This window comes from Amaranthus tricolor, chromosome 14 (assembly GCF_026212465.1).
Source record: "Amaranthus tricolor cultivar Red isolate AtriRed21 chromosome 14, ASM2621246v1, whole genome shotgun sequence".
In the NCBI taxonomy this organism is placed as follows: domain Eukaryota; kingdom Viridiplantae; phylum Streptophyta; class Magnoliopsida; order Caryophyllales; family Amaranthaceae; genus Amaranthus; species Amaranthus tricolor.
Window position 1 is genome coordinate 17,341,475 of NC_080060.1, and position 12,974 is coordinate 17,354,448.

The following is a 12,974-nucleotide window of genomic DNA, read 5'->3' on the forward strand; positions in this document are numbered from 1 at the left end:
TGTTGTACATGTGTACTCTTGATCTATGAGTTTCGACCCATAGTCAAAAGTGAATTTAGAAATGCCGGAAAAAATTGGGTCAAAACATTCAGTTCACACCATCATTTTTAGTTACGCGTTAGTAAATTATCATTTTAACTCTCGTCATCATATTTTATTCATTATAAAATATATATTTTTAAATCTTTGACACGTTTAGTCAATCCTAATCAGATCCAAATCCAATAAGACTCCATCAATGACTAACTAAACCCAAAAATAATCAGATTTGAAATTAAGTGTATACCTACCATTTAGAAATTCACGTTATTGGAAATACCGTTAAATCATAGTCCGAATAAATTCTATTCGTTTCGTCAACTAATTTTAAGAAACATTTTATCCTTTATAATTTCTCTTTTCACTCAAAAGTGCAAATAAAAACCCAACGGCTACCAGTGCGCTCTTTTCTTTCTGTCTCCCTTTTGCTCCAATCTCGGCTACATTGTCGTGAATTTCCAAACCCAAAATAATCTCACTCCAAATTAGTAACCAAAGCAAAACCAATTAAAAATGGTGCAAATTTCTAATATTGGATATTTTACCTGTTAAATATCTATTAGCTGATTAATTGCCATCTGGCTATCTCTAATTTTCCCATTTAACCTCTCAAATCTCTTTCTTTCTCCCTTGATTCTTCCCTTTTTTCCTGGTAAGAATCCATATTTTACTTTTTTCATTGAAAACTTTGAAATTTTTTTTTTGTTATTTTGCATTGTATGAATATCATTTGACAACTTCTGATTATTTGAGCTTGTGGGGTTGTTTGTGAATTTGATTTTTCAGTCTTCAATTGGTTGATTCTGGGTTGTTTGTGAAGACTTTAAATGTTTGATCAAACGAAAGAGAGGTAATTAAAGGCTACGGATCGAATCTTTTTTTGTATTGAAAGAAATCATTCATGCCATAAGAATTTGACCTTTTCCCCTTGTTTGCTTCCTCTTTATGTGAATTCTTTTGTATATTTGTTTGAAGATTGTTTATATGGTCGATCTTTAAGAAACTTGGCTGATACATTTTCAGCCTTTGCCAATTTAATTGGCTGTTCTAGGCTAGATTTTGTAAAGTTCTACATACACATTTAAAAGGAAAAAAAACAAAAAGAAAAAAAAAAAAAAAGGGTTCTGAGTTTACAATTAAGAGGGGATTAAGGAAAATGTCAGCTGGTGTTGGTGTTGCCTTGAGTCCCATCTTTGAAGATAAGGTACATTTTCCTGGTTATTTAGATAACCGTGTGGATTTGTACTCAAGTGAATCAATCTTGATATATCTAAGTGTAGCCGGGTCAGTGATTCCTATTCGGGTTTTGGAGTCCGATTCGATTGCATCTGTAAAACTCAGGATCCAAACATGTAAAGGGTTTGTAGTTAAGAAGCAAAAACTTGTGTATGGAGGTAGAGAATTGGCTAGGAAGGATACCCTTGTTAAGGACTATGGAGTCAGTGGTGGGGATGTCCTTCATTTGGTCCTTAAGCTTTCTGATCTCTTGGCCATCATAGTTAGCACAATGTGTGGCCAGGAATTCGAATTGCAAGTTGATAGGTATCGAAATGTCGGGTACCTTAGGCAAAGAATCTTTAAGGAAGCTAAAGGTGTTGTGGATCTTAAGGATCAAGAACTATTTTGTCATGGTGAAAAGCTTGATGATCAGAGATTAATTAATGATATTTCTAAGAACAATGATGGTGTAATTCATTTGCTCATTAAGAAATCTGCCAAAGTTAGGGCCATCCCCATCGAAAAAGATGTTGAACTTTCGGTTGTTGCATCGGATATTAGGCCAAAGGATGAAAGAGATGAATGTGAGAAACAATCTAGTGAGCTGTGTGTTGTATCCGAGAAGCTTCCTGATAAAGATTTTTTGTTAGAATCAGTCATTGTTAATCCCAAAATTAGGTTGCCATCAGCTTTATGGGATATGATAAAGTCAGCATGTGATGGCTTGAATAAGGGTAACCTACCAATCCGATCCACTGAAGGTACGGGAGGAGCCTATTTTATGCTAGATCCCTCAGGTCAAAAAATTTTAGCTGTATTTAAGCCCACTGATGAGGAGCCTAAAGCTGTCAATAATCCACAAGGCCTTCCAATATCAGAAGACGGGGAAGGTTTGAAAAAGGGAACGAGAGTAGGAGAAGGAGCATTGAGAGAAGTCGCAGCTTACCTTCTTGATCATCGTATGAATGGTCCTCGCTCATCATCCGATGATGTGATAGGATTTTCTGGGGCGCCCCCGACTGCTATGGTTCGGTGTTTGCACAAGGGATTCAATCATCCAGAAGGATATGAAGGCACACTGAAAAATGTAAAGATTGGATCATTGCAAATGTTTAGGGAGAATGATGGTAATTGTGAGGACATTGGTCCTCAGGCTTTCCCAGTGGAAGAGGTTCACAAGATCAGTGTGCTTGACATCAGGTTGGCCAACGCAGATAGACATGCTGGAAACATTCTTTACAAGAAAAACTCCGATACCGGCCAAATTGAGCTTTTCCCAATTGATCATGGCTACTGCCTGCCTGACAGTGTGAGAATTTCTTCTCATGCTTCCGTGTTGTCACCTTTCTTAATCGTTGTTATTTTGCCTAGATGTAGTTTTTACTGCTGTGGTTGAATATCATTTACTCTATTAACTTATCGTTTCTCTATTTTTGGGAGTTTGAGGAATGCACATTTGATTGGTTATACTGGCCACAGGCCCATCAACCCTTTTCCTCTGAGACCCTCAACTACATAAAATTACTTGATGCAGAAAAAGACCTCGATTGGTTGAAGTTCAATGGATGGAAAGTACCCATCGAGGCTGCTCGTACATTACGCATCTCCACAATGTTATTGAAGAAGGGAGCGGAGAAAGGTTTGACCCCTTTTGCCATTGGAAACATTATGTGCCGGGAAACACTGAATGACCCATCCATGATTGAAGAAATTGTTAGCGAAGCGCAACAGTCTCTTCTTCCTGGAATGAGTGAAGAAGATTTTCTTGAAGCTGTTTCTTGTATCATGGATTTCCATCTAGCCAAGGTGAATTAACAACCAAGATGGTGATATAAAAATATGGTCATATTATCTACTATGTATCTTTTATAAATTGTATTTTTGTATAGTCCGAAAAGTGAAGCAGTCCAGTTTTGGAGGACTGATTACAACCTGCGCATTATGGAAATGTCGAGGTTCTTTCTCGCTCTTTTGTTGCTTCAGTTCTTTGAAGTGATTAATATTGTAAAAATTGTATCGGAGAACTGAGAACAGAAGAATAACATTATGAAATAAAACCACTGCCTCACATACATATTTTAAGCTTGATTTCTGTAACGATTCGCAATTCCCGTGTCTTAGTCTTGATTTCCCATCAATGTTGTGCATTAGTTGAATGTAGTCATGGTTTTGGTGGTTTCTTCTGAGGCTGCAATAAAGATCAGCAGCTGAATGCATTATTATTTTCACATTCTAAAACTGTCCTGATACTTCCTGCAGATTTTCTGTCAGAGTAAATAAGCTAGTTTATTGCTGCTAAGTAACTCGCATTCTGTTCATATAAACTTCGGTTTAGTAGCTAATAATTGAAGTGTCAAACTGTCTGATATGTATTTAAACGTTGAAGATGGATGCTCTACTAATCATCCATCTTATAAATTTAATCTGCATGAGAAAAGAAGGCTCATCATGGCCATGGCTTATATTGTAACTTGTAAGCCATTGGAAGATGTATTCGAATAAATTTAAAATAATGTAAAAATCAATGTGGACCCAAGACTTGATTTTGAATCGACTCGAAACACTTGACCCAAAATTCACCCGATGACTCGAATGAACACCTCTACGCTTACCCAAATATGCCTTTTGTGGGCCTAACCCAAAATATCCAAATTTGATTAATGGAGTGTATTATGGAGTTTTTGAAATTGTTGAGTGAAAAAAAAAATTAATTAAATAAACGAACTTTTAAAAAAATCCCAAAAGTAAGCATCCAAACTCCAAAGCTGTGCTTTGGAGCTGTTCGCAGTTACTAACTGCGAACAACATATAAGACAAACTAGTTGTTCGCAGTTAGTAACTGCGAACAGCTATTTTGTCTTATATGACCTGATCTGCAAAATCAGATCAGTTTCTGTTTTTCGCAAAATCCCATTTCTCAAACCCTACTTCACTCGACATTTCCACCTTCTCCCTCTAAAACCATTGATTCATTCCATCAAATCGTGCAATCCTCTTTCAATTTGGCACTTCAAAATTAGTGTGGGATACTATAGCTTGCGCAAAGGTAAATTTTTTTGTGTTTTTTGGGTGTATATTTGGATTTTAGGATTTTAGTGTGGCACTTTAGACGTTTTATATCTTCTAAGATTGGATTGGACCCTACTAGAAGTACCATAAATATAAGTTTTAAATATGCCTTGAGTGGAGAATTTATTGCCTTTCCTGTTGAGGATGATGAGGCTATAGATGCGATGTGGGAGCATTCAAAGTCCACCCAAATTCCCTCTTTGGAGTTATACGTAGAAGAAGTACCATTAGGGAATGTAGTTGCTTCTAATCCAACTCCTACCCCTATGCCTATATTAACTCAGGAAACTGTAAATCCCGTCGTTTCTTCCGCATCTTGTATAGCTGGGGCTCCCTAGCCCTAGGACACTTGTACAGGAGGCTTTGTGGTGCTGCCCATAAGAACGTCAAAGAGATTGCAGGACCACTAGTCATATTACAGGTAATAACAATAACATTTAATTCTCATCAACATTTGGTTAATTACATACTAATTACATTTGCGATCGTTAGCTGTGGGCGTGGGAGCATATTCTTATCAGCCAACCTTACAGAACCGTTGGTCGTGGTGATACTGCTCCTCCACCACAACCAGGCCCAAATATTGCGTACGGTTTGAGGTGGAATTTTGCCCGCCGGACGCGCAAGCACACCGGCAGCGGTCTAGGATTCTACCGAGATCAATTAGACCTCCTACGACCCAACCAGGTAAACATTTCAGTACTCATTAACATTAGTACAATTTAATCAACATATCACTTACCTTTTTCATAACATGTATTTTAGTTTTTGTGGGACCCATACCCAGCGGAAGCCTACGCAGCTGTACCCGAACACTCGGGGATTCATTCCGGGGCGTGGAGGGCTTCTGTGCCACTCATATGCTTCGACATTGTCGAAGTACATCTGCCAGAGCGCGTAATGCGCCAATATGGGTTGGTACAAGGCATTCCACCGCCTTGTGACACTGAACCCCAGCTGCACCTAATTTCGCGAAGAAATCAAGCCGGGGCAAACTGGATGGAGATCAACGGGCGCCACATCGCTCGTTGGGATCATAGACTTGAGCTGCTGGCACAAGGTGCGCTGATCGATGTTTTCGGCGCACCTACTACACCTGACTATATGCCGTGGTTCCTCTCCATCACGCGCCGATGGATGACACCATGTGCCATCTTTAAAGCAGCACATTACGCACCTGCTGCGCCTACGATGACCCAATTTGTAAGTCTTCATTTGCATTTATTTGATTAAGTTGCCAATTAAATAATAAAATGTTACATTATCTAAATATTAATTGCAGGCACAAGATGCGGCAGACGTGATGCGGTACAGCCAGGAGGAGCCGGTGAGGGAGATTGCGCATGGCATGCTCTTCGGCTCGCAGTTCCAGCACTTCATACCGGAAGTCGCTGCTCAGCACTCACCGACTACCTCCCATATGCACATGGCATGCTCTCCTTCTTATGACTACCATTTGGAGGAGATGGATCATTCATATCCCGTTGACGCTGCGGGGACCTCGCAGGCTGGGCCATCACACCCATCACAGTACCAGTCCTCTCCACTGCAAGAGCGTCACGCGAACGCCTCTTTTTATCGTAGGAGGCGAAGGAGACCAACTCAGTTGGATAAGGTAGATGAGGGTTCGTGAGCGTTAACGATTACCTTTTGTGTATTTGGATCGACTATGTACATATATATATATATTTTAATTGACTTGTATATTTCACACATTTGTATATATTTAGTTGTATATACATGTTTAATTACTTTATCATAGCCCCAAAACTTTGACTTATGAATGATCGGAGTTTTGGCGATGAATCATGCCGCCTTAAAGATACATCGACTTGTAATTACCTATTCTAATGTCTCTAGTGCAATTACAACAAACAACAACTCAAAAATAAAGGAAAAAAAATTAATTAGTTGTTCGCAGTTACTAACTGCGAACAACTGTTTTGTCTTTTATAACTGTTCGCAGTTAATAACTGCGAACAGCTCCAAACCATAGGTCTGGAGTTTTCACGCTTAGTTTTGGAAAAATTTTGAATTATCGTTTATTCAAGTAAATTTTTTTTTTCGCTCAGCTTTTTCAAAAATTCTGTATTATGAGCCATTTAAAGTTTGGGCCTGGACCGTATATAATATTGAGAATTTGAAAAAAATAAGACATTTGAACAACTTAATTCCCAAAATAAGCTCCGTGAAAGCTTATTTCCCAAAATAAGCGTCAGTACATCCAGACCAGTGCTTTGGATAAGTCGCTGTTAGTAACAGCGAAAGAAGAAAAAAAAATTAAAATGCCTTAGTCGCTGTTACTAACAGCGACTAAGGCATTTTATTTTATTTTATTTTTTTTATGAAGTAAAGTAGCCGTTGTTAATTAGAAAAATAGCCGTTAGGAATTTGAAAATAGCCTATGATGTTCTATAAATAGCTCCATCATTTCCCATATTTCATTATATCAATTCTACATCATTCTTCTTCTCTTAATTTCTAAAGGTAACATTATGTATTATGTTAGTTTTACTTTTAATTTTTAAATGTTAATATAATTTTTGAAAGTTCACTTACGTTACTATATTATATGTATTATGTAGATGTCAAAGGAGCATTATATTGAAGAGCTTTGTGATTGTGGTTATGAAGTTGAGATTAATACAGATTGGAGCGACTTCGATCCAGGGCGTGAATTTATTGCTTGCCCTTTCTACTTGGTTGACGGATTAGGATGCACATACTTTAGATGGATTGTTCCGGAGGGTACAAAATGGCAGAGAGACTTAATAATACGGCTTGAAAGGAAAAAAAAGAGCTCAAAGATGAGGTATTTAATCTAAAGAGACAAATGGATGATATGGCGCATAGGAAAGAAGAGATTGAAAGGATTATGAGAAAGTTTAAGAATCCTTCTTAGTTAGCGACGGTAGTTTAACTTAGCGAGTGAAGTATGTAATTTGGTATGAATTTGTTGAACATGATTGCAATTGTGTTGAATGTCCGATAGCAACATCCCTATTTGAATATGATTGGTTGTTTGTTTTTGATTAAATTCGTACTACATTCTTGGCAGAATGATTCGTCGCCGAAAATTCTGAGTACTTAACATCATTTCATTGATAATAAACGTTTGATAATACGATTAAAATATATACATGTACACATATATTACAAAGTATACACAAAAGTAAATATGTTACAAATTCTGAATATGTACAAGTGTTGAATATATACAAAATGTCACTAATCTTCAAAATATACAAACACTATTGTAATGCTAATCCTCCTCCTGTACCCTGTCTAATTGTGACGGTTTACGATGCCTCCTACGATAGTAAGATGCAGTCGCATGACGCTCGGGTAGGGGAGGGGATTGATAGTGTGATGATGTGGCACCCTGTGAGGACCCGGCACCGTAGTCCGGGCACGTTAAGTCAACCTCCTCAAAATGAACGTCGGCATGATGAGGAGAAGAACCGCACTCGTACATAGTGGTGTCGGGCGCAGTCAATTCCGGAATGAATTGTTGAAACTGCGTCCCTCAAAGTATGCCTTGGGCAATCTCCCGTACGGGCTCCTCTTGGGAGGAGCTGATGACTGATGCAATGCCCTGTGCCTGCAGTAAGACTTAAGTATTAATGAAATGTTTAAAGTGTAAGTTGTATGGATAATAATCAATGTTGAAGAATACTTACAACGTTCCTACAAATATGATACAATCTAACAGCGTCCAACAAGGCATCCTTGTTATCAAACATCATACCCTTTTGAAACTCTCCTTCGTCGGTGTAGGTTGTATCAAAAGCCCAAGACCTCCAAGAGTTGTCCTCAATGTGTTCATCTAGAGGGGGAACCAGTGCATAGGGTGTAGGGGCAACAATTGTTGAAATGTTTCCTAAAGTCATGTCATTAGCTAGAGCCTCCTCGTCAACACCCACATCATCCTCAGAAGGAGCTTCAACGAATTCATTACTCTCACTAATAACATCATCCCAAGGCTCATTTGTATCTTCTAAGTTACAAGTATCATCATTTGTGACTTGAAATTCACTTTGATTGGGTTCATTAGAAGGATAAGAGGAAGATGGCATAAAGGGATTTTGAGTTTCTTGGGTAAGGAAGGGCGTATGAGAAGGAGCAGAAGGAGTTATATTCATGAATGCATTTGTTTCCACAACATTGATATCTTCATTCCCTAGGGGTACCTCTTCTACATATAACTCTAAAAAAGGACTAGGGGTAGACCTTGAATATACCCACATTGCATCGATAGCCTCCTCATCCTCAAGCGGAAAAGCTAACAAATCTCCACTAAGATTGTACTTAAAACTTAAATTGACAGTACTTCTTGTAGTGTCAATGCCAATCCTAGAGCATATAAAATGTTTAAATTCATTCAAATCCATGTATGAATTGCATGCAAACAGTTTACGTCTTCCCCCCAACATACTTAACATTGTTACTGGTTGATCGAATTGATGACTTTAGTTAAAGGATTGAATGTGATTTTGTGATTTTAATGGAGGAAAAACGAAGGAGAACTTGTGAAAGCAAAATGTCGTGAACTGGAATGAAGAGGAAGAAGAAATCTGGAAAATTTAAATGGCCTAAGTCGCTGTTACTAACAGCGACTTAGGCCTTTTAATTTTTTTTTCCTTCTTTCGCTGTTACTAACAGCGACTAATCCCAAACCACAGCTTTGGATGTACGGACGCTTATTTTGGGAAATAAGTTTTCACGGAGTTTATTTTGGAAAATAAGTTGTTGAAAAGTCTTTTTTTTTCAAATTTTCTATAATATTCTTATAAAGGCCCATCTGTTACGCTGTGTCTCAAGCTAGGTTATATAGGAAAGTTCTTCCCTACCAGCTACAAATCTGGTAACAAAGAGTTGAGTAGTGGGAAAGCCTCAAAAAAATCAGTAACAAAATAACTATCAACGATAATGGCAAACTAAAAACTCTCTCTGTCCCTTTGACTTTACACCTTAAGACTCGAAACTCTCACAAATTTTAGTTTTATAGCCCAAACTAAAAAAGATAGAGAGGAAACCTACTTTAAACCACAGTAAGATAGATTACATTTTACTGGAAGAAAGAAATTGTTAGATATTTTTAATTTTTATACAGATTATAGATTACAGATTACATATTATTATACATTGCATTTAGAGGTGTTCATTCAGGTCATCGAGTCGGTTTCGGACGGGTGTAATTCGGCTCGGTTGGTTTTCGAATCGGTAAATTTTCGGTTGTATACAACAACGGGTCATACTCGAGTCAGATCGGTTGGTTACGGGTCGGTTTAACAACGGTTGTTCGCATTATCGGGTTCAAACAGGTTTGTTATCGGTTGAAATTCGGGTCGCGTGTCAATCGAGCTCGGGTTGTCATTGGTCTTACATTAGTTCGGTTTTTTCGGGCACAAATCGGGTTCGAGCTTTATTTTTCGAGTAGTTATCGGTTACGGACAACTATCGATCGGGTCAATATCGAAATAAGTTAATAGTCGGGTTTTTAATTGATGTATGCTCATTTTATGGCATATCAATTTATTTCAATTAGTTTATATATATATATATATATATATATATATATATATATATATATATATATATATATATATATATATATATATATATATATATATATATATATATATATATATATATATATATATATATATATATATATATAAAAGACTATTATTTAATAATGCATCATGTTGCTAATTTTGATAATTGATTAAATATTAAAACTCGATAATCGAAACTCGATTTGTTGGAATGAATAAGAATAATCTAAACTATCTCATAGGCTAATAGAATATACATTACTCTATTACACTAATAATCGATTGTTTTTCTAAGTTTGATAATTGAAACTTATTATATATAATAAAGTGAATTAGATTAATCAAGATAACCATTTTATATGATATTATGTATTTATACTTATTAGTGACCTTGAATACTTTAAAATAATAAATCTATTACACTAATAGTTGATCGTATTTAATTTAAAACTTAATAATGTTCGGAACTAGACCTATTGAAGTGAATGAAACTAATACAAACTATCTTATAGAGTTATAGTTACAGTTACAGTTACAAATTATCATTGACAGTTAACTCGATGCTATTACTTATTAGTTATTACTTAATACTGATATTGAATACTCTAAAGTAATTTATAAGCTATTAATAATCGATCGTAATTCATTTGTCGTAATTCGATTTATTAAAGACTTATAGTAAATGAGACTAGTACTCCACCTTTTTTGTTACTTTGAATTAAATAGCCTAAATTATGAAATTTTACCAAATTCAATAATAAAAATATTTAATATTTGATATAAAATATTTATATTACTCAAATAAATTATTTTAGATTAAGATAACTAATTGTCCAATTTGATGAATATATTACTCAATTGATACATTACTTGCACAAAATGTTATTGGTTATTTGGATAGCATACGGATAAGGTGTTTTAGCCGTTGGATTATAATGCTAATATCAAATCAGCGGTCAACAACGTGCCACGTCACCGTCATTTGATAAAAAAGGATTTTGGTTCCTTTCTTCATCCTGTAACAGCAACATTCCCAAATCCCGCTCCAATAAACCCTAATTCAACTCTCTCTTCTTCATCCTCTCACTGAACCGGCGACCCTCTTACAATCCCATCTGTTCTCCTCCAATCCGGCCGGTAGAACACGTTCATCTCCGGCAGACAGTTTTGGTGAACCTCCATCATCAGGTCCAATAGATTCAGAAGCTAGTAATCATGAATCCGCAAGTCCAGAAACTCAACTTTCATCCTCTCCTCAAGAATCTGAACAATTATGTAAATTAACACACATCGGTAAACAAGGCGAGGCACAGATGATGGATGTCTCTCTAAAGGGATCCACCAAGAGAACTGCCATTGCTAGCTGCAAAGTGTTATTGGGAAAGACGGTGTTTGATTTGGTCTCAGCAAATCAGTTAGCCAAGGGAGATGTTCTTGGTGTGGCAAAAATTGCAGGATTAATTGGGGCAAAGCAGACAAGCAACCTCATCCCTCTTTGCCATAACATTAACCTGTCACTTTTTGTGGTGATTCTATAGAAAGTTTGGTCTTTCAATTTGTTGTTGTGCGCCTTCTTTCACCTCCTATTCAAGGTCATCATTGAGAAAATATTGAACAAAGAATAAATCGAGTTACTGGAGAATATTGTCTTTCTTAGTTCAACTTTTTATAATTATGTTTATCTTTTCTTATAGTACTTCTCTGATGTTTGGTGGAAAATTTTGATGTAAATGTTAGGACAATCGTGCGACAAGGCTAAATTGATGCAGAGGTATCCCATTTTAAGTTTTTGCTACATAGTTTTGTATTAATTTGTTTTTCTGAAGTTCGTAGCAGTGGCGCACCAGACAGTATCATTGGTATGAGAGACTTGATTGTAAGATTGTAACTGCTGATGTTTACCTTCAATATGAGAAAAGGTGAGATGCTCCCGCAATGCTTGGCGGTCCATAGGGGCCAAGGATGTTGAGACTACAGAAAATGTTCAGCTACGTAAGCTTTACAATGTTTCTCCACCCATCCACACGTTGTTTGAGCTAAGGCGCGATCCTTGTTTTCTTTGATTGTATCAGGAGATGTCGTTATGCCAACGCTCATTGTCATATATACTTTTTATTTACATTAAATTTCTTTGGGATTTAGTGATGGTTTCTGCACACCTTTTTCCGTCCAGCGGATCTCCACACCTAATTCATGCAGCTTGCTTATACCTTCTTCAAGTTCTCCCGTAGTACCACCATCTGCGCACACACTAGCTTCTACCACGCTTTCTGTCATCTCTGCTCTTTTGATCTCCTCTCTCAAATTAATAATTTGCCTCTAAATTAATGACTTAACTCTAGCCACTTACCCTCATAACCTATTATTAGAAGTTGGATGAACTCACGAGATTATTAATTAATATGCTTGTATAGTTGTATGATTAATGTGTTTTGCATCTTCAATAAGAAAATATCAAAGCAAATATAGAAGTTGAAGATTTGATAACCACATTTTACTAACTTCTTGTAAGAACAAGTCTTCAAGAAAGTGGAGTTTTGTTAGTAAAAACGGAAGATAATTATTTTAAATAAATGTTATAAAATATAATTTTTTTTCAAGATGAATTGATTCTCTCTTCTCCTTAATTGTAGGGATTATCTATATGATACTCTGATTTGAGAAAAAAAAGGTTTAAACTAACAAAACTTAGCTTTTCGCAAATTCTCCATTAAGACGGTATCGACAGTTTTAAATTGAGCTAAATAGCTCAACTAAATATTAATCAAAACATTTACTTTTGTACTTCAAATTCTCACTTTAAGTTGTTTAATACTTAATACGTCATTTTGTAAGTTAAAATTAACATTTTGGATATTCAAACACCCATTTCGTTGTTCAAAAAACCATATAGCTAGTAATTTTCTCAATGTGAGACAATCACATACAAGAGTTGCTCAAACTCTTTCGCTCTAAAATTTAATTTATAATTGATCCTATTTCATTCAAACTCTTTATTTTATAGTTATCATTTAAATATTATAAATATTGTCGTCTAATTTCTCCAGCTAAATTACTAATAATTTTCATTTCATTCCCATTTCCCACCAA

General features: G+C 36.2%; 1 protein-coding gene across 2 annotated transcripts; it reads left to right on the forward strand.

Annotated features, from left to right (window-relative positions):
* Positions 1-418: 418 nt before the first annotated feature.
* Positions 419-3,345, forward strand: LOC130799913 (phosphatidylinositol 4-kinase gamma 4-like). Of its 2 annotated transcripts, XM_057663207.1 has the most exons (3): positions 419-691; positions 826-2,566; positions 2,698-3,345. In XM_057663207.1, exons 2-3 carry the CDS (start codon positions 1,196-1,198, stop codon positions 3,070-3,072), a joined length of 1,746 nt encoding a protein of 581 aa, XP_057519190.1. In that variant the 5' UTR covers positions 419-691; positions 826-1,195; the 3' UTR covers positions 3,073-3,345. The 2 variants fall into 2 exon arrangements, with proteins under 2 accessions (XP_057519190.1, XP_057519189.1); XM_057663206.1 differs by having other exon boundaries at positions 419-2,566.
* The last annotated feature ends 9,629 nt before the right edge of the window (positions 3,346-12,974 follow it).

Coding starts and splice junctions, on each gene's coding strand:
- LOC130799913 (XM_057663206.1), top strand. CDS start 1,196: ATGTCAGCTGGTGTTGGTGTTGCCTTGAGTCCCATCTTTGAAGATAAG. Junction 2,567..2,697: donor GCTACTGCCTGCCTGACAGT/GTGAGAATTTCT, acceptor TATTTTTGGGAG/TTTGAGGAATGCACATTTGA.